The sequence below is a fragment of the Xylocopa sonorina genome, unplaced genomic scaffold (assembly GCF_050948175.1).
Source record: "Xylocopa sonorina isolate GNS202 unplaced genomic scaffold, iyXylSono1_principal scaffold0080, whole genome shotgun sequence".
In the NCBI taxonomy this organism is placed as follows: Eukaryota; Metazoa; Arthropoda; class Insecta; order Hymenoptera; family Apidae; genus Xylocopa; species Xylocopa sonorina.
In genome coordinates this window covers 249,433-271,861 of record NW_027490151.1, presented here as the reverse complement: position 1 = coordinate 271,861, position 22,429 = coordinate 249,433, and the positions used below count along the sequence as shown (strand labels likewise).

General features: G+C 42.2%; 1 protein-coding gene and 1 pseudogene across 1 annotated transcript; both read left to right on the top strand.

The window, feature by feature from the left end:
• Positions 1–778: 778 nt before the first annotated feature.
• On the top strand, positions 779–897 carry LOC143432369 (5S ribosomal RNA; annotated as a pseudogene).
• A 6,002-nt stretch (positions 898–6,899) lies between these two features.
• Positions 6,900–7,620, top strand: LOC143432367 (uncharacterized). Its single transcript, XM_076909057.1, has 3 exons — positions 6,900–6,906; positions 6,989–7,225; positions 7,331–7,620. The coding sequence occupies exons 1-3, from the start codon at positions 6,900–6,902 to the stop codon at positions 7,618–7,620; spliced, it is 534 nt and encodes a 177-aa protein (XP_076765172.1).
• Positions 7,621–22,429: the final 14,809 nt, after the last annotated feature.

Genomic DNA, 22,429 nt, shown 5'->3' with positions numbered 1-22,429 from the left:
TTTCAAATGCGCCTATGTGACTTCTTCTTCCAAGACTAAAGGTTGACTGCCCAAGAGGACACGGTAAGAGACGAACATGTCCTCTTGGGAAAGTTTCCCCCGTTTTCGTATGGGCCGTTTCTCAAGTTCACTTGGATCTGGTCTATATCACCCATTCAAGACGGACAGGCAACGCCATATATCAATGCATTTCCAGGCATCTCCAGATGCCTATGAAAGATTCTCTCGACTAAGAGTTTATTTTGCATATTCAGGATGTTCGAGATAGGGTGCAAGGATACGAAGTCGTTTTTAGAGCTTTTTTATTTAATGCTTTACCGAGGGATCTCTTTACCTCGTTGGTGCGATATATTTCCCGTGCCTTTCAATTGGTTATTCCCGTTTTTACTAAGTGCTAGTCGCTAACATTTTCTACCCTTAGGCCACCGCCTTCTCAGAGAAGGGTGGTGGTGTCTCTAGTGGGAGCTCACTTTGTCATTACCATATTTGGTCATGTAGCCAGATTTCCGCTGGGCCTGATACCTGTACCGGGTAACCAAAGGTAGCTTGACCATTGCAGTGGTCCCTTTGGAAATCCCCGGTTTATGGCTTCCGCATGTGGCATCGAGACCACTTGAAAAAGTTTATTATCGCATACACGGAAAATGTTAAAAACTCAAAACGGTTCCTCAAAAATGGCTTGATTGCTGCGCATACCATAAAATGTACTAGTTGTTTTTAGCGGAAGACCTTCTATTGTGCTCTACTGCTAGCCGCTACAGTCTGTTGTTTCGTTTTCGTCAATGATCATATCACGTATGACTCACCGGTTCTCGTCCGATCACCGATATTAAGATGCGTTGGGCGTGGATAGAACTTAGATGGCTGACCGCTTGGGAACTCCATGTTTTGTTCGCTTACATCCTTTTTTTTGCCGTTTCTATCTTCTTTATCACTTCTGCGTTTCATTTTCCGTCCATTTCTCTCGAATTTCGCGATCGAAGGGTGAAAGGGGGTTAGAAACGCTCGCTGCGTCGACTATAAAACGAGACACCAGCGAGGGCTCGGCAATTTTATATCTTGCATCGTCAGGTACCAAACTGAACAAGGGAGCAATCCTGCCATGACTCACTCGAATTCACGAGGACCTTACAAGAGCGCGCGACAAAGAGGAAACGTACGACAAAGAACTCGTTGGCAGCATAGAGCAGCGAAAGTGACATCTGTTGCTTGACATTCATCAACGATCATACCACGAATAACTCACCGGTTCTCGTTTGGAGTTTCATGGCGTTGTGCGAAGAGTGCGGTTCGTCTTAGTAGTAAATATGGAGAACTGAATATACAGTTATAACGCAGCCTTAAATAAATAAGGAAAGAATGCGAAATTACTATACAGTTTTTGTTTTACGTAATAAAACAAACAAAACGGTCGAATTCTCTTTAGCTGATTTACTAAACCAGACATAACCTTTTCACATAGCAACAAGTGCAGACCACGCGGTCGACTAACCTTTTCAGTATAATCGATAGCGATGCAGTACAAACAAACAGTAATCCCGCAGAGAATCAGTTGCTAAGTGGAATAAGAAACGTTTATAAACAAGGGTTAGAAAACTCTCTAAAGAGGAAGTGGTCCAGAGAACCTGAAATGATGCAGCAGGAACGCAAAAGGCTATTATCATATAGAATAGAGACTGTGAATAGGTTCACAGTGCTTACAGAAAGCAAGAATATGGAAACAGATGTTACAACAAACAGCAAACAAAACGAAACAAAAGGTAATTATAAAAACATTGCAAGGAAACTACCACCCTCTATGATGCACGGCATAGTAAAGGACCATAAAAAGTTCATAGAACTAATAAAGAATGTGGTGAGTAACAAATTTTTTATAAAATATCAGAAGGATGCAATTTGCGTGCATCTACAGGATCATACGGATTATGAAAAACTAAAACTAGCTTCGAGAGAAAGGAATTTAAGCTTCTATACATACACGGAGAAGGACGAGAAAAAGAAAGTCTATGTCATAAATGGACTATACGAGAACATAGATGAAATCAAAATGGAACTACAAGAAAAGGGTATCGGCGTGGACAATATTAAACAAGATGAAGGGTACTACAGGAGCATTATACATGATCGCAGTGCCAGTCAGTATACACATCAAACAACTGCATGCAAGTATAACTCATATTTACAACACAAAAATCACATGGAATAACTATATTGCGAAAAGAAAAATAACACAGTATCACACATGTCAAGAATGGGGATATTCAGCCGTTAACTATTACGCGAAACCGGCATGCATGAAGTGTGCTGCAAAACACCATATAAAGGAGTTTGAAAATCCACCAACAACACTAGCAAAATGTGTAAACTGCGGTAAGGATCATCCGACCAATGCTACAGTTTGTATTGCATATCAAAATAGAATAACATGGCTGGACAAATCCAAAACGCCAAAGCAAGATAGTAAAAGTAAACACATGGAAGAAGATGTTTACAAACCCGAGCTAAAATTCATGCATATTTTCCAGAACTGGAAAGAACACAACGAACTAAAACCACATCAACGACACCAATAATACAAATACCAACAACACATAATTATTGGACTCAAAATGGATATGTGGCGGCTACGATTCCGAGTATTTTCTCGTCGTAAATTTTCTAGCGAGATAACAATGCGTTCCCACGACACAGCGCAGGTCTGGTTACCATGGGTTAGCACTTGACGACCAGGCCGCGCGCTTCCTAAACCCGATACCCGTCTGGTTCGTGTCCATCATCTGGGCCAAGCAATTCTTTCCTTTAAGATTTCGTCGCGACCGAGCGTTGCCCAGTCGCGTACGGTAGATCCTTAACCTTGATTTATTTATGACCAATTTCCGTCCGTTGCGTTTCGTGGAAGCGTTCGCTCTCTCCGTACGCGCATCCATCCTTTTCATTCTTGGCTTTCCCATCCTTTTCTGTACGCATTTTTAAAGGACGACGTTTTCGCCCTCGCGACAGTTCGGTTACAACAGTTCGGTTAGAACAGTTCGGATAGAACAGTTCGTCTAGAACACTTAGTTCGTCTAGAGCAGTTCGTTTAGAACAACCTTCACATTCGTTGGGAATTGTGAATTCGATTAGAGTTTTAATAGAGTCGCGTAGCGACGTGAAGGAATCATGGCCATAGCACCGCCCCCACTATAAAGAACTTGTTATACTACTATTGTTATTGTTGTTGTTATATTAAAATTGAGAGCAAAAAGTTGAGTGTCATCCTTACTCCCGGTACATCGCCCTCAGATAAAACAAAATAATAGAATGTTATCACACAGATAAGGTGGAGAGTGTTTGTTGCTTCGCTGCCGTCAACGATCATACCACGCAAGTCCAGTCCCAACTCTCGTAGGGTACAGTCATCCCTAGCGACCGACCGGAAAATTACCTCCGACCGCACGGAAAATCTCGCCATAAATGCTCGCGAAATCTGCGAACCCACAATACTCACGTCAAACAAATTATACGACAAGCGTTCCCAGTGACAGTACCGCATAAACCTGACAAAACAGGGAACGCAAACACAAAATGTGGGACCTCAGTTCCGCGAGCCGCTAACCATGAGAAAATCGACTGTCGCAGCCAAAAACAAGAACATCATCCCACCGAACTAAGCATAAGAAATCATGAAACAAGTAATACAAGCCTCCCTAACTCCGAAAGCACGCCGTAAAAAACGACCAAGAGCAGAAACCGAATCTGAAATGGGCATTGACATCGAACTCCTTTGCGCTGTTATTGAATGCCCTGAAATCGTCGCCGAAACTCGCGTCCAAGGAAAAACCTCCGCCAATAATTCTCAATGGAACCCCAGCTGGCATCAACCTATTCATCAGCAAATTGAAAAAAATAACGAAAAAGTTCCAGCTAAAGAACATCGGCAGAGCCACCCAGATCCATACCACAAACCCCAAGAACCATCAGCACGTCAGAGCAATGCTCAAACTCAAAAACATAGAATTCCACACATACGGACTCAAATCAGACTTCAGAGGAAATACGTATTCAGAGGTCTCACATCCACCTTTCAGCCATGCGACATACAAAAAGACATCGAGCACCAAACTAACAAGCAGATCACAATCCATCAAATAACCAAAATACTCGATGATGACACAAAAAAGTAGCTCATATTATTTATGGGCGTTAATCACCCAGTACTACAGACCCAGCGCGCATTGCAACTTGAAACAAAGGTGCGTCAGATGCGGAAAAGACCACGCCGCAAAGCATTGCGAGCGCACAAATACGCAAGTTAGATGCGCAAACTGCAATCAGCAACACGTTGCTAGCTACAGGCAATGACCAACGAGGAAAAACTACGGATGGAGAAAAGACCATAAGAGTCACTGACGCATATAACCTCACAATCGTCAACAATACTGGCGTACCAGTTCCATCCCAACAATACCGGAGTAGGACGGACGACCTCTCCTACGCGGAAGCAATCAGGACCTGGATTGTGCACCACTCATCAGCCAATCAACCTTCTGCCGGTCATAAACCCTCCGAAGGCAACCAGGTAGAACCCCCGACGACCATCTCTTGGACACCCATCGGAACTCCTAGAACTTTATGAGGAACTGAACAGCCTAAATATCGCCCAGATCATCTCTGAAATTAAAGCGTTCATGAGGGAGTAGAAGTGTGGCGGCACTCGCCACTAGAGGGACAGCACCGTTTACACTTTCCTGAAAGTACTCGATGACCCATCCTTTCCAATATATAGAAGTTCTGACCTGTCCCTAATATCCCAGCGTCTTAAGGCAGGGCCTGCTAGGTAGCCTTACTGATGAGTCCACTAGCAGGCCCAGGACGAAACGTTCTTCCCCTCTCTTTTCCTTCCTTCTTTCTTCCTCCATTTTTACAGCAAACCGAAGCAACGCCGCTTCAGAAGTAAGCCAACTCAGATACCGAAAAAGCAAAGGCAATCCTAAAATACAGGCGTATATTTGAACAAAATGATTCCTAACCGAACCCAACCACCTACCCTCATGATTTACAATGTACAATACCCCCGATTGTCCCCCCGATTGGCATTGCCTCCGACGATGAGAGGGATATGGTCGTTGAAGAATTCGTTAGGACGGCGAGCCTTGTCGATATAAGCAAATATACTGTAGCGAAACCTTCTGTCAGCAACTTCGATGTTGGCATGCAAAAGAATTGAGTGCGCATGCGCGCCATAGCATATAAAATTCCAGTTCGCAGAGCCATCTGGATTTCAGTTTCACTTGCATTTTTTTACCCTCTATCTACCCAACTTATTTTTACATACACATATATATCTCATAGCATATTTATTTCTTTCTTTATTTATTTATATTGTGACGTGGTGATGTCAGAAGACTGGACCCCCCCTTTTGTTAGCTTTAGCTCGCTGATCACCACCCGTGGGAGGAGCGCGACACGGACCATCACGATAGCAGTATTTACGAAAGGCGTAAAATATGCGTTGTGAGGGCCTTTTCCCTTCCCCCCTCTTTTCTCTTTCTCTATTTTATGGTTTCGTCTGACAAGATGGAAGAAGGAACGACCATGGAAAAGATGTCCTTCTGGCGGACTATCAGACCGCGGGTTTATGAAAGGCCTGACTGACTGTGAAGTCATGAGGGGCTCGACGGTGGAAGAGTCAAAAACTTGATCAATTAAGGAGACCCCTCAACCCGAGGAACACTAAAATAGGCTCTGCAATGATGTGTCCTAGACCGAATGGCCCAGATGTGGCACGCATCGAAGAGACGCTGGGAAAGATGAAGTTAACACTCAATTGCCACGAGTCGGTGTCCTAGACCAAATAGCTCTTATGTGGCAAGTGTCCGATGAACGTCATAAACATCCCACTCCCGCTAACGGCATATGAGGAACATAGTTCGAAGTAGGGACATACAAATCGTCGAAGACTGAAAATTAGCGATGATCTAAATACACAAAAGGCCTCGCTCTGTAATACCAGAAAAACGAGACCCTATATATTTCGAGAGACGTATATTTCTGCTCACTGTAGAAACAGTGCATAGCTGCATAGCTTCACTGCCAACTGCTTGCGTCGAGCGATTCTCCTCCCTTGTATTAGGATTCACAGTCTTCTGAACGAGAAATACATCGTTCAAAAAATCCAGTCGAAATTTGCTTCGACAGACAATTCCTCAGTCGGTCAAAGTCCTTCTTTCATGAAATAAAAAGACCAGGGTCAGAGTGAGCGTGCACGCGTGCATGTAGTGAGTTCGCCTCCCCGAGTTTCCCCGTGGATGCTCCGTCGGTTAGGATACGTCCCTGGAGACGGAGTAACTGAGGGACTCACCCGCGGAAAAGGCACCGTAGCACATCTGGATTTTTCCATCGCCCGTTTCAGTGCCACGGTGTAAACTGGGAGGTTGAGGACAAACCAATTGGCATATACCCGTATCGGTGAGGTGGCAAGTCGGACACCGTCCGGGTGCTAGACTAATGATAAATCCCGATACATTATATTAAAGATATGTTTCCCGTTCTCCGCGCTTAATTTGTAACCTCTTTGTCGAGCTCCGTTTGCGGATTGTAACGGATTTCCGTCACAAAAATTTGGCGCCCAATTTGGGCCCTGAGAATTTTCGACAAGAAAGTGCTCGCCTCGACGGGACACAACCGGTATTAGAGATTTGAACTGTAACGTTCGAGAGTTCTGTTTACGGGTCGTAGTGACCTATTGGGAACGTTACCATTTTTCTTTGTTCGAGCGAGGATCACCACATGCGTTATCGCTCCGGCGTATAATATTTCAAGGCCGCTACTGTTGACTGCCGGTTGCTAGGTCGGATTCACAGGAATTGAAGATTCAAAATTTGTCTTCCTGTTAACACTTTGACTGCTACGCCAAAATCATGTTTTGTTCGGGACGCCACGGGAGTCCATTTATTATTTACAGCATATATGGCAAAATAAAAATTAATTGATTGCAATATTCATTTAGTAGGAACTCTAAGAAGAGATAGAAAGGGAATACCTGTCGACGTCAAATTTAAAAAATTGAAACAAGGTGAACTTATCGTTATGCAAAATAAGAAGGGGATTATGGTCCTCAAGTGGAAAAACAAAAGAGACATTTTTATGCCTTCAATGAAACATTTAGCCGAAATGGTAGAGGTCCGCAAAAAATATTATGTTTGTGATAAACCAGTAGTAGGTGTAGACTACAACAAAGGAAAATGTACTGTAGATTTATCAGATCAAATGATAGCGTATTCTACACCACATAGAGGAACCCTCAAGTAGTACAAAAAATTAGCTTTAGAGTTATTATTGAATACATCAGTCTCGAACGCGCCGATACTCTATAATCTCGCAACGAAAACAAAAATCAAGGTACCAGAATTTAGAATGGCACTCGCAATGTACCTTACACAGTGCCATTCGCCAACACTGTTAAATACACCTGTTCGACGAAGATTGCTGCACGAAATGCAGAAGAAAGAAGGGCAAGCGTACCTGGAACGAAAATTTTGCAAAGAGTGTTATAAAGAAAAAGTCAAACTGTTAGGATCAAAAATTGCTAAAAATCCGACCAGAAAGGTGACCACCTACTGTCCAGATTGCGTTGATTGACGCCACATTTGTGATTAAAGTATTTTAACAAAGTGCACCGTTAGATGCAAGACTAGTTCTAATGTTTTCTTTTATTGATGTTCTAATAAAAATTTTCAATTGTTCAATAAGGCACTTTTTATTTCAAAGTATCTTCTATATATCGGCCATATTCAAAATGCACTAACTGTCAATTCTCATTCATTTTTTACAATTGTAAACAGTTGAAGCGCTCCGGCCACCAATGACAACCGTGGCGTCACAAGAAATATCGTGGCCGGTCATATATGACCAACATGGCAGTCAAAGTGTTAACCTTCTTGGGCCATTTCAGTGAGAGTAGTTCTGGCTTCCTTTTCATTTTAAGACATGACACCGACATCCGTGGAGTCTCTGAAACTCCTTTAGGCACTAAGAAAATACAAAGACACCGCCGAATATATTAAACTAAAGTTAAACGGACTCACAGCCCAAGTGTGAGTAATTGGTTGTAGGGGAGCAGCAGTGCCAAAATATACGGTGATGGGTATGAAATCCTGTATGAAATGATGTTTATCCTGGACATATGGACCATGGCAACTTTTCAAAGATATTAAAAGCGATGAAGCTAACTTACTCGTCGTATGGTCAGTCACTACACGGTAATGGTAGGCTATTGACTAAGGAAGTTCTCATTGCCATTAACTATCAAGGGACTACTGACATCCTGGATACTGACCACACCTTAAGACAGTATATTGAACTTAATGACCAATGGTATGATGAGTGCCTATATCAGATAGATTTATGGAGATTGGGACAGTCAGGGGGGATTTACTTCACGTGTAGACCAAAGAACGAACCGAAGAAGAAGAAGAAGACAGAGCTAAATGAAGAGGGTCATCCAGTGTCATTCCAGTGTTACCATAGAGGAACGGATGGCTGAGGCCTATTGGTTGGCAGGCTTTTACCCAGAAGATATTCAACCCGCCATAATACAGAGTTTCAAGGAGATGACATACCCAATTGTGATAGACGATGTCGGTAATGTTTGGTTACGTAGAAGTTAGCGTGGCTCAAGAGAGTTAGTAACATCAGTAGACAACACTAAGCTAGTAGTTTGCAACACTTTGGTGGCGATAGTTTATGCAACTGGTTTGACAATAGAAGAATTGGTTGAGACAATGGGTGAATTGACCTATGAATTATCTGGGAGAATGCCAGGCCAAACCAAGGTCATTGAGCTGACTATGTTGAGTCAGTTGTCTGACGGAGACGATACAATCATCATCGGGCCTGCTAGACTTATAGACCTCATAGAAGCTGGTATAGAAAAGCCCTTGAGAAGGTAGAGAAAAAGCGTTAGATCTGGCGAAAAAAGTGGTATGAACATGACAACAAAGTTCTCAGGATTAGAATTTTGTAGCCACAATTACTCACTGGTTCTTACAGGACTGAACAATATGCCTGTTAGGGCTGGTCAGTTGAACCAGAGATTGCGATCAGACGAACATACACGTGCATGGTTTCTTCCAAGTCGGCCTGTATCTAATATCTTTAGAAAAATGAAACTAACATTAAAAACCAATACAGAAATCTAGAAACCAGAAGATGAAGAATGTGTACTCATCACCTGGTCGAAGATAGTGAGGGCAATGTAACGGGAGTAAGGAATCACCCTCAACCTTTTTGCTCTCAATTTAATATAAAACGGTCAACAATAGCGAAACAAGTCTTTAAATATTGGGGGTGGTGCTATGGCCACGATTCCTTTCACGTCGCTACGCGACTCTAATGAAACTCTAATCGACCTCACAATTCTAAACGAATATGGAGGTTGTTCTAAACGAACAGTTCTAGACGAACCGGGTGTTCTAGCCGAACTGTTCTAACCGAACTATTCTGACCGAATCGTTCAAACCGAACTATCGCGAGGACGAAAATGTCGTCCCTTAAAAATGCGTATAGAAGAGGATGGGAAAGCCAAGAATGCAAAGGATGGATGCACGGACGGGGAGAGTGAACGCTTCCACGAAACGCCCTAAGGAGCCCTTCGAAGCTACGAGATTCATCCATTCTCGTAATTTTCAGATTCGCGTAGTCCCTTTTGAGTGCTACACTTCGTGTAGCTAGCGTCCTCGCGTTTCGAGTTACTTCGTAGCTTCGAAGTCCTCCCAATAAGCCGACTATTTTGTGTCCGCGAACACACCCAAACTTGTGCGTAGACGAGTATCTCATAGCGAGAGATCGAGTTATATTGAAATCTGTTTTAACCGATACTGTGTTCGTGTAGTTAATCCCTCCCCGAGCTCCCCGGGCGAGGATACGCCGGAACTTCTTCATAACATTCATATGATTTTTAATAAATAATGAAATATGATTAGCATTACTTTATCCTTTCTTTATTTCGTCATCTGATTTTTGTAAATACCATTTGAAATTTTGGTTTTTATGAGCTTTTTCTCAAACCTTAGAAAATTCGTCAAATTGACCCGGTAATCTTCGCATAAGTATGAAACTTTTTTGCAATATTGTACCAAATATATCATTAGCTCTTAATATATTATAGAATATTAATTGTAGGACTAACTTGGCGCTCGGCGGACGCGCGTGCCTGCCACTGAACGTCCCATCCTTTCCATGAGATCCCGCACTACTCAGCTTATAAAATTTCTTTCAAAATTGAATATTCATAGATAAGAAATTTCAAAAAAAATTCAAAGAGTAGGAAAGTAATTCAAAAACATTAAATACTATTGACCTATACTCTTATGCATTGACATCAATATTACAGGAAAAAGAAGAAATAATTTGTACTAATAAAGTTACTACCAAAACTTGTTGATTCATCGGCTTTTGGTTTTCATTAACTTGACCATTCTTGATTTCCGCCAAGATCATTGAGGATTCAAAAGTAAATATGTACGTACTGTGAATAGAAACTAATATAAATTGTAGTAAAAAATATGTAATGCAATAATTGTAAAATACAATGAACTCACAAGTTTAATTAATATTTCCTGTGGGATATGATATAACAGATCACGATACATATTTTTAAAATGATAGTATTTTTTAGGTGCATATGTGTATGGTGTCTGTAAAACTCGATCAATATTGATCGTAAATAAGCAAAAGATCGACCATCTAAAATCCATCGATGATACTAAATATGATTAGAATTAAACCAATATTTTTCAATTTAAAATCAATAACTCTGTTTATGCTTCACGATTTCGCGATTCGTAATTACAGAGTGCATTATGAACATATGTGCACTCTCCTGAAATAATACCAATTTATAGACAATCTTTAAAAATAAATCGTAACGCTCTGGAATCACAAAATCGCTTTTTTCATCAGAACGAAACACATTTGTTAAGGTAGAACGCTGTTACTGCAAGAAGATATACTACACAATTATTTAGAAACAGGACATGCTCTTCGCAAAAACATACATTTGCTGCCACACCGATAAGTTTTCGTTATCTAATAAATGTGAAAGCAATAATTTATTTGGCTCATATTCAAATGCTACGACCAATATACTGCATCCAGATAATTCCGGGATCGAAGAAAAATGCCTGCCTACGATATTTTCTTCCTTAGAATTTATTCTTCAAAATTTTTTCGTTACAATCTTCATTTACTGTAAATAACCTTTTACTGTAAATAATCGATCTTCTGATATCCTATCTTGCGTCTCACATTTCCAAATGGGACAACGAAAAATCACCTAAGCATCTTCCAATTAGTCCGAAAATTGTTCTCTGGACTAACATAGTACGTGTAGATAGCACTGTACGTGACAACTACTGGCTTGTGGCTATGTAAATGTAACTGCTAGCCAGCTTCAGAATTCTTTGTTGCGCATTAAGCGTCGCTTGTTTAATTTTCACAGCAGAAATAAGCTTTGATGCGATTTTCTTTTCCTTCCATTTTTTGTCATTAGCACTGAAGTATTACAATACTTTCCAAACGTGTATTGTTTGTTATGATCGTTGGTGATGTTAATCTTTTCAAAGGGATACCATTTTATCACTATGCTCAAGACTCCACTGACAATTCGTGTAGGATTGCAGGTATCTTGTTAAACTTCCTATCCGGATTCGCAATAAGGAGAACAGAACTTCGCCTTGGACACCATCAGATGTCATTAGTTAGACCGAGCAGTCAAGAAAGAGTGGTTAATGTGGCCCAATATGGAATTTATGATTGCCATCATATCCCCTATGACAGTATTAGCTTTTCACCAGAAAAGAGAGACTCAGTGACCCACTTTTTTGGTCCGTTAACTACTTTCTTATGTTACCTGATATCAGATAGACAGAGTTTCATACGGTAAGTGCGCTTAGTAAGCGCTTCGTACTTCAGTTCCATGCAACAGGAAGGGGCTTCATAGTGTCTACGAGTCGAAGTAACGGAGTTCTAACGCTTCATGCAATGCCATGGTGCATCTTTTTCCATCGTTTCAGAGTAAGTAAGCTGTAATCTTCTATGCATAGCATTATGCTTATCTTTATCTTCATTTCTAAAGAATATGAATTCTATAGTTCCATGCAACAGGATGGCGCTTCATAGTGTCTGCACGTCAAAACAGTAGAGTTCTAATGCTCCATGCTATGTGTTGGCTCATCTAATTTCAACGTTTCAAAGTAAGTAAGCTGTAATCTTTTGTGCATAGTATTATGCTTATCTGCTCTTACATTTCAAAATAGTGTGGATTCTTCAGTTCCATACAACAGGATGGCGCTTCATAGCGTCAGCGTGTTAAAGCAATAGAGTTCTAATGCTTCAAGGAACGCGATGGCGTACCTCATTTGAATGTATCAAAGTAAGGAAGCTGTAATCTTTGATTCATAGCATTATGCTTATCTGCTTCTACACATAAAAGGAATGTGAATTCTAGAGTTCTATGCATCAGGAGGTGACTTCATTTTGTCTGCGTGTTAAATGCAATGGAGATCTAATGCTCCATGCAAAGCGATGGCGCATCACATTTCAACGTTTCACATTAAGTAAGCAGTATTCCTCTGTACATAGCACTATGTTTATCTGCTTCTGCGCTTAGAAAGAATACGAAATATATAGTTCCATGCAACGGGATGGCGCAGCAAAGTGTCTACGTGTCAGAGCATTAAAGTTCCAATGCTTCACGCATGGCGATGACGCATCTCATTTCAACATCACAAAGTAAGTAAGCTACATCTTCTGCAGAATGTATTTTAAGAAGACTTTCGGTTTTAAAGTCCTCATTGCTCATTTATGTTATATCTTCTTCACTTCCAACTGTATACTACCCAAGAGGACACGGTTAAGGGTGAACGTGTCCTCTTGGAGATGTTTTTCCCACTTCCGTGTGGGCCGTTTCCCACACGCACTTGTGTCTGGTCTATGTCACTCACTCAAGACGAGCAGGCAATGCCATAAACTAGAGCCCAAAAGCCTACAATTCGGCCAATCCTGACCATAGTGGCCGTCCTCAGTCTCTTAGATACAACTTCTTTTCGAATATATACAAAGTACCTATCCCTATTAATATATACAAAGTACCTATCCTTAATATTATATACAAAAATACCTATCCACAATTATTAACAAACATACAAAATGAAATTATAGCTACATCTATAACCAGGCTATTTACATTGAAGATCCAAAAGGAAAGACAATGAATAAATAAATTAACTTGCGAGAAAATCAAGCTCATAAGGAACATGAAAAAAAATAAAAACAATAAACTAATGTATATCCTAACCTAATATCTAATTATTAAAATTAGCGTCGTTTTCTAATATTAAATAGCACACGTATCTGTGCCCACGCAACTATTATTCTAATATACTGATATACAAACTAATAACACATTAACATACCAATATACATATGTTTACCTACAACACATACAAATATGGTTACTATCTTAAAATATATAATCTTACTTAACCGCTTTCTAAAATATGTATTAAAACAACTATGATTTAGGTGTTAACCTCCTAGTTCGCCTGAATCCATGACTTCATCTGGTCTTGTCCTACGATTTCTGTAAATGGTACGCGGGTCAGCTAGAATCCTTCTACGTCTGTTACGATATATCTATCCCTATCTAATATTTTCTTTATACTATAGGGGCCCTTAAATTTCGGTATTAGCTTTTTGTTTACTCCCAGTGTCGAATCTACATTACGAATTACTACGTAATCTCCAACTCTATATTCGGTTGCTTTTTTATGCTTATGTTATATGTGCGTTCATTTGCTAGCTGTGAGTTTGCAATGCTCATCGCCGCCTCTCTTCGTACGGATTGAGGATCCCTATGTGCTTCCCCTTCGACTTCTAGGTTCGCTCGTAGGTTGTCTGGCACGTTGCCGTTCTGAATTATAACGAATAGTAATTCCGAGAGGCATTTGCCCGTCAATCGGCAGATCGTGTTGTTTAAAGCATATTCTACTTTCCCTACGACCCGGTCCCATTTCCCAGGTGTTTCCGATGATTTTGCTAGGATTGGAGTAATAATTCTGTTATCTCGCTCAACCTGTCCTTTTGCCCGCGGAGTTCCTACTGCAAGTAGCACGTGCTCTACTCGGTTGTTTTCTATGAACTCTTTGAATGCACTCGACGTAAATGTTATTCCTCTATCACTAATCAGTCGTCTGGGTGTAATGTATGTTCTGAAGTATTTTATTAAAAATTCTATCGCTTCCTCTGATTTTGTAGTTTTGCAAAGATATAATCTAACAAATTTCGTAAATCCGTCTATGATAACTAATATAAATTTATAGTTTCTGCCGCTCTTTTCCAAGGGACCATAGTGGTCGACATGGATCGTTTGTATCGGCAAGTCACCCTTTTGCAGGCTATGTAAGTTACCTTCCTGTTTGTCACTAAGTGGAGAAAAATTCGATATATTTTAAGCAATTTCCAATGTACTGTCGGACTTTCTGCCGCATTTTCGGAAACTAATACACTCTGGTTATATATTCTACTACTTTATCGACTCCTAAGTGTCTTAAATTGTCATGACATGTTCTAATTATATTATTTTCTAAGCAAGCCGGTACATAAGATAATAACTTGTTGTTTCCTATTCTCTTGTAGACTAACCCACCCTTAATTCGTAATATTTATCTTCGCTTATTTCTAATCGGTTTCGCAGTTCACGAATAGTCTGATCTTGGTATTGTTTATTTGAGAGCGTTTGTTCCAGTGTGTCTGATTTTAGTATCAGCATCGCGTTATAGCGACTTAATGTGTCTACGTGCAATATCTTAGTTCCGCTTCTATGTTCGATTTTATAATCATAATCTTGCAAAGACATTGCCCAACGTGATATTCGCGGATTAACATTTTGTTTGCTGAGTGTTAATCTAAATCTATCGCAGTCAGTTATTATTTTAAGTGGGATACCGGATAACTAAATATGGAATCCTTTAATTGCGTAAACTACTGCTAAACATTCAAGTTCGAAGCTGTGGTATTTTCCTTCTTGCGTCGCCGTTCTTTTACTAAAATAAAATACTAGTTTAAAAACCTTATTTGGCTGTTTCTACAGCAAAATTGCACCGAATCCACTACTACTCGCATCATAATGCAGTTCTATTTCCAACTTCGGCGAATAAATTGCTAACACCGGATCCTTTGTCAAACATTGTTTTAACGCGACGAGTGCTTGATTCTCCTCTGGCCCAACACGAAAAACGGTAATTTTTCTTAAAAGATTACTGTACTAAGGTAAATCACATATTGGTCTTGCAGTAATTGATTAATCCTTAATAAATTTCCGGAAATAGCTTCCTAAACCTATAAAGCGTTGCGCTTCATTAGCGTTTTTGGATACCAGGTAATCTACAATGGAATCGATGTTTTCCTTTGCTGGTGATATGCTGTTATTACTAATTGAGTATCCTAAATAAACAATCTGTTGGAATAAAAACGAACATTTATCTAATCTAAATTACAAATTATGCTGGTTTGCTAGTCTAAATACCTCTTTCAAAATATCCAGATGTTCGTTAACAGTTTCTGTTGCTATTAAAATATCGTCAAGGTACAATAAAATTTTATTCTGTGTTATTAAGTCATTGAAAATTTCGTTCAGATATCTTTAGAAAATACGGAGTCCGTTGGTTAAGCTAAATGGCATCTTCAGGTATTCATAAAGGTGTCGTAAATTACGTGTATTTAATAAATGATTCCAAGACTTTCACGTGGTGGAATCCGTTTGTTTTTTCTAATTTTGAAAAATATAATTTATCTCTAAGCTGATCTATATAGTCATCGATTAGTGATACCGGAAAATTGTTTCTAATTGTATTTTTATTTATCTCGCCATAATCTACGCAAAGTCGAATTTCTACGGTTTTCTTCCTTACTAATACTATTGGGCTGGCACATGGCGTGTTACTCGGTCAGACGATGCCCTCCTTCAACAAATCATCTAAAAGTGTCCGCAATTTTTCTTTGTCCGGAAAAGCTAATTTCCGTGGTCTAAAAATAATTGGCTTATACATTTTTAATGCAATTACGGCCTCGATTGAACATGGACTGTGCCCTTCCCTGTTTATTTCATTGCAGCTATTTTGATTTATTTGTTTTATTGTATTAGCACTATCGCTGTCTACTTAAGGATCAGTCTGCAGTTCGTATTTCGCTGAAGTTGGGTTTCCCAGATATTCTACTTGTAGTATTTGTCTAATAACAGTCTCCATCCCTGAGTCGCAGCGCTCATTTTCTTTTACTCTAACCTCTACCGACTGTTCCCCGAATACTACCGAGATTGTTGGTGAATGAATAAAATCTCGGCCTAATAATGCGGCGTAGATCATTGTTGAGTCCGGTACAACGTGAAATTTTATCGCTACCCTTGTCTTATCTATGCAAACAACGGTTGTCATTGCGCCTACTATATTTACTACGGAATTGTTGATACCGTAATATTTCTTTAGTTTGACCGGTTCTAATTGAAAGGAGGAGCAGCAGGAGGGCAGCAGGCTTTCCTTAATTAAACTAATGGACGATCCCGAGTCGAGAATTGCTGTCACGGCTAAATTGGTTACCATCTCGCAATTGTCCTGGACTGTGCAGGTCATCGTCGTCAAATAGAGTGTCTCTGCATCCGGTTGAACAAGGTATGCCGTCGTGGTGCCTTGCGTCGGAGTCGGGGCTAGTGCGGATGTCGGTGCTCGTCGTGGTCGTTGTACCTGCGATGTCGAGGGTCGCTGCGGACAGTCCTTTGCTCGATGCGTTTTTTCTTCAATCGTGAAGAAGGAACCCCAACCCAGCTTCGGTCTCCGGCAGTCCTTCTTCCAATGCCCCGTCTCGTTGCAATTAAAGGAACGAATCCTTTCTTCTTACCCACCATTCTTGGCTGCTTGTTTCGCCACGTTCGACTTTTTAGGCTCCCTGACTTCCCGTTCGTTTCTAAGTGACAGTTTTCTAAACGCCTGGAGTAATTCATCGGCCGCTTCCAACCGCTGCATACGGACCTGGTCCCTTAACCGAGGGTCTGGAGCTGAAATTCTGTTAGCTAAACAAATTTCGTCGTGGTAGTAATCCGCAAATGATTCCTTCTTCTGCCATTCTCGCCTTTCGAACTCTCTCATGGCAGCTAATCTGTCCACGCGATGGTCAAACATTTTTCTAATTTCATCCAATAAAGCTGATGCCGATAATTCCATCAGACTTGGTTTTGAGTGGAACCATTTTAGGGCTCTGCCATGGAGTTGTAAGGTGATAATAGTCGAGGTCACGCAATTATCCAAGTGGTACATGATTTTCAAACGTTTCACTTATTGTTTCCAAATTTTAAACGTGTTTTCCGCTCCCGAAAATTCGTTCAACAAGTCTGCAACCATACGAATGCTGGCGGTAGACCTGACGCTGGCATTACTTTCGACCAACTGCGGTGTCGTTGATAACGCTCTTTCCCTTCTTAACAGTTCTAATACGCACGGCAACAGATCACGTTCATATTGGAGGATTTTCACCTCCCTGTCCATGAGCGAGGTGCCTGATCTGGGTGTAGGTGATTTGTCTCGCTCTAAACGTTCGGCGCTCGTTAGATTCGGACTCGGCATGTCCTCGGCATGTTCTTCTTCGAGCTGCTTTTGGATGGCAATCATGATACCTGGATCGGACATCAATAAACGATTAGTCAGCTTATTCTTACTGTCAAACACAGACAAGTCTCTGGCTCTTAAAAAATCTTTTAGCTTAACCATCGTCAAATCGCACAATTCTTTCCTGCTACCCACCATGATGAATTAGAGAAGCTACTTCACGAATGCGATTAAACACAGTCCACTAAATGGAACGTCATTTCCACGTTATCTCCTTAGCCAAACGACACTAAAAGTCGCACGAAACAAAACGTAACAATTCGCATGTTCAAAAGTTGATAGTGACGAAAAAATCTCAAAATTTCACGCACTATCCAAAATTTTGTCCGAATCCCACTTCCGATATTTGTGGATGGTGATTTAGGAAGACGTTCAGTTTCAAAGTCTTTATTGCTCTTTTCCTTTCCAATGTAATCGCCTTCACTGCCAACTGTATACTACCCAAGAGGACACGGTTAAGGAAAAACGTGTCCTTTTGGAGAAATTTTCCCCACTTCCGTGTTGGCTCTTTCTCACGCGCACTTGGGTCTGGTTTATGTCACCCGCTCAAGACGAGTAGGCAATGACTTAAACCAGACCCCAGATGCCAGCACTTCTATGCACATTATTATGCTTTTATGCGTCTACACTTCAAAAGAATGTGAATTCTGCAGATCCATGCAACGGGATGGCGCTTCGTCGTCTCTACGTGTCAAAGCAATAGAGATACAATACTCCATGCAATGCGGTGACGCACTTCACTTCAACATTTAAAGTAAGTAGGCTGTAGTCTTCTATGCATAGCATTATACTTATCAGCTACTTCACTTCAGAAGAATGTGAATTCTGCAGTTTCATGCAAATCATAGGGTCTACGTGTCAGCGTAATAGAGCTCCAATGCACTATGCTACGCGATGGCGCATCTTTCTCGATGTCTCAAAGCAACTGAGTTGAAAACTTCTAAGCATAGCATTATGCTTATCGGTTTCTACACTTCAAAAGAAGTGAATTCTACAGTTCCTAGCACCGGGATGGCACTCCATACAGATTACCTGTCAGAGCAATAGAGTTCCATTACTCCACGCAATGCGGTGACGCATCTCATTTCACCATTTAAAGTAAGCTGTAGTCTTCAATGCATAGCATTAAATTTATTTGCGTCTACATATTAAATGTATGTGAATTCTACACAATTATCTTACTTCAAAACATTGCAATGGGATACACCATCGCATAGCATGGAGCATTGGAACTCCGTTGCTTTGACGCGCAGATATTATGAAGCGCCCTACCGTATCAAGGAACTGTAGAATTAACATACCTTTGTAGAAGCAGATAAGCATATTGCAATGCATAGAAAATTGCAGCTTATTTACTTTGAGACGCTGAAATGTAATACACCATCGCATTGTATGGAGCATTAGAACTCAGATGCTTTGATTCGCCGACAGTATCACGCTCCATGCCGTCGCATGGAACTATAGAATTCACATTCTGTTGAAGTATGAAAGCAGATATGCATAATACTATGCTCAGAAGATTACAGCTTATTTACTTTGAAACGCTGAAATGAGATGTGCCATAGCATTGTATGGAGCATTAGAACTCTGTTGCTTTGATTTGTAGACACTATGAAGACCCCTCCCGTTGCAGGGAACGGAAACTTCAGGAGAGGTGTGTCAGCTCGTAGCTCAGAATCGTTTAGACGTCCTGCTATTGCAGAAACCATACGTTAGAACGCTGGGCTCCAGTCACACCGTGAGCGGTTCAGGAATCGGAACGAGGGTGGCGACCGTCGGCTCACAATACCCGTGGGCGGCGGTTGCCGTTTGCAACCTTCGATCGAAATGGTCTTTGTCCCGCACTGTGTTTGCGCGGAGGTGCTGGCGCCTGACTTCTCTGTACATGTCGTGTCGTGCTACTTCCAGTTTAGCGACGATATCGAGGGGCACCTCAGGCACGAAGTGGTGTTTCGTTCCCTGAGGGGGAAGAGGCTCTTAGTCTCGTTAGATGCCAATTCTCGGTCGTTACTTTGGGGGCCACAGAGCACAGACGATAGAGGAGCTCAATTCGAGGAGCTCATTCGAGCGTTCGGCATGGAAGTTGTGAACGACGTTGAACAGCCGCCTACCTACTGGTCGACCAGGGGTTCGTCTTTTATCGATGTTACTCTCGTGTTGCCATCCATGCTCCCCTTTGTCCGGGGCTGGAGGGTCAGGAGCGGCTGTGTAAACAGCGATCATAACGCCATAAATAGCGGGCTGAGAGTGCCGAGAGCCGATGCGGCGGGACGGGGCGAAGCAAGCACTCGGTTCGACACTCGTCGGACCGATTGGGAGCTCTTTTCCGAACGCCTGACCGATCAGTCTAGATCGAGGCTCGAAACCTTAAGGTTCGAGTCTATGACAGAAGTCGAAAGGATGGCAGCAACGCTCGCAGGAGTCATTTCCGATGCCTGTGCCGCGTCAATGCCACGAAAAAGAATTTTTAGGAAGTCCAATCCGTGGTGGACCCGCGAATTAAGGAAACTAAAGAAGTTCGTGTACCGTCTACGTTGTGCTCTCCAGGGGGAAAGAGACGAGACCGGTCGTTATGAAAAACTACGAAAATATCGTACTTCTTTGCGAGAATACATTAGGAAGGTGAAGCGGACGAAACTCGAAAGCTGACAGCAATTTGTAACGTCGAACGGGAAATCGGGGCCCTGGAGTCTCGTATATTAACTCCAAACGAAAAAACTCCGAGTCGGGAGAGTACTCAGTACCCTCTGGCGCGATAGCGAGACAACGTGTAATAGTCGCAAAACCGCTAGCTTGCTCGTGAAGGCCCACATTCCAGACGACTGGAAAGTAGAAGACATGCCGGCGCAGCGTGCAATTAGGGAGGGTGCACGCACCGCACCCGACACTCCCGACGCTGCTCCCTTCACGAAGCAGAAGTCGCGAGTGCAGTTAGAACTTTCAATAATGAAAAGGCACCAGGATCGGACCACATCGAGGTCGTCGTGCTGAAGGTCGCAGTTAGAGTTATCCCCGGCGAAATTACACGGCTTCTCAGCGGATGCCTTCGATGGGGCGTCTTTCCCTTCTCGTGGAAAGAGGGCTGCCTCCAAGTTCTCCTGAAGGGTGAGGGGAAGGACAAGAAGGATCTAAAATCCTACCGTCCGATTTGCCTCCCCTCGGTTATAGGAAAAATGTCGAAAACCTTCTCAAGAAGCGTTTATACCAGACGTCGCTGGCTCCCGGGGATCTCCGATCGGCAGTACGGGTTTACGTCCGGGAAGTCGACGGAGGACGCGGTCGTGGAGCTGCGCCGCATGGTCGATACTTCCGAGCATCGACATGTGTGGCGTTGCTCTTCAACATTTCTGGGGCTTTCGACAGCGTCTGGTGGCCATTAGTTTTAGAGTCATTAAAGAAGCTCGACTGCCCTCGGAAAGTTTTCGGGGTAATGTCAAATTACTTCGACGGCCGACGGGCTAGCATCGCCCACTGCTTGCTGAAACCTCATGTTCGACGATCTCCTGCGGTCACTCGAGACCACAGTTGAGAATAGGTTTGTCGCCTATGCGGATGATTTCATCGTTCTCGTGGGCGGTAATAGCAGACGCGAAATTGAAAATCAAGGTCAACAAGTCATTGACCAGATTCTCTAATGGTGTAGCTCGGCGTATGGCCTTATGGCGTGGTAACAGACTCGCGCCCTCTCCCGGAGGCGCAACACTATCAACACTAATCCATTCAAATCGTAAAACAAAATTGACACAGAGTCAAGACAGAAAAGATCTTCTTCTCACTGCTAAAGTGTTGATGGAGAACACACTCAGTGCATGGGCGGATGTTATAAGAGATGGCTTATAGCAAATGACGAAAATGTGGTGCGTGTCCTGGCCCCTACTGGAAGCTTTGGCTAGCCGAGAGGTAGGTCCAGGTTGAAAGATTTTGCATATGCCCTAGTAGGCGAGGTAGCATATTCGAGCCCTCTTCCGGGGCCGGATTTATAATAGTCCTGCCCCTATCTACTTTCTAGCGAAACCACTGCCAAGGGAACGGGCTTGGAAAAATTGGCGGGGAAAGAAGACCCTGTTGAGTTTGACTCTTGTCTGGCATTGTAAGGAGACATGAGAGGTGTAGTATAAGTAGGAGATGGTAATATCGCCGGTGAAATACCACTATTTTCATCGTTTCTTTATTTACTCAGTTGGGCGGAGCGCGTGTGCTGGTGTTTCAACCCGGTTGTCACGGAATTCTTGAGTCAAATGTATATGAGTGACGTGTGGTCTACGACCGATCGCCAATTATACTCCCGCGTGATCCGATTCGAGGACACTGCCAGGCGGGGAGTTCTACTGGGGCGATACATCTGTCAAAGAGTAACGTAGGTGTCCTAAGGCCAGCTCAGCGAGGACAGAAACCTCGCGTAGAGCAAAAGGGCAAAAACTGGCTTGATCTCAATGTTCAATACGCATAGAGACTGTGAAAGCACGGCCTATCGATCCTTTTGAAGAATTTTCCGGCTTGAAAAATTTTCAGCAAGAGGTGTCAGAAAAGTTACCACAGGGATAACTGTGGTGTGGCGATCAAGCGTTCGTAGCGACGTCGCTTTTTGATCCTTCGATGTCGGCTCCTCCTATTATTGCGAAGCAGAATTCGCCAAGCGTCGGATTGTTCACCCGCTAACAGGGAACGTGAGTTGGGTTTAGACAGTCGCGAGACAGGTTAGTTTTACCCTACTGATGACTAATCGTTGCGAT

Coding starts and splice junctions, on each gene's coding strand:
- LOC143432367 (XM_076909057.1), top strand. Junction 7,226..7,330: donor AGACTACAACAAAGGAAAAT/GTACTGTAGATT, acceptor TGAATACATCAG/TCTCGAACGCGCCGATACTC.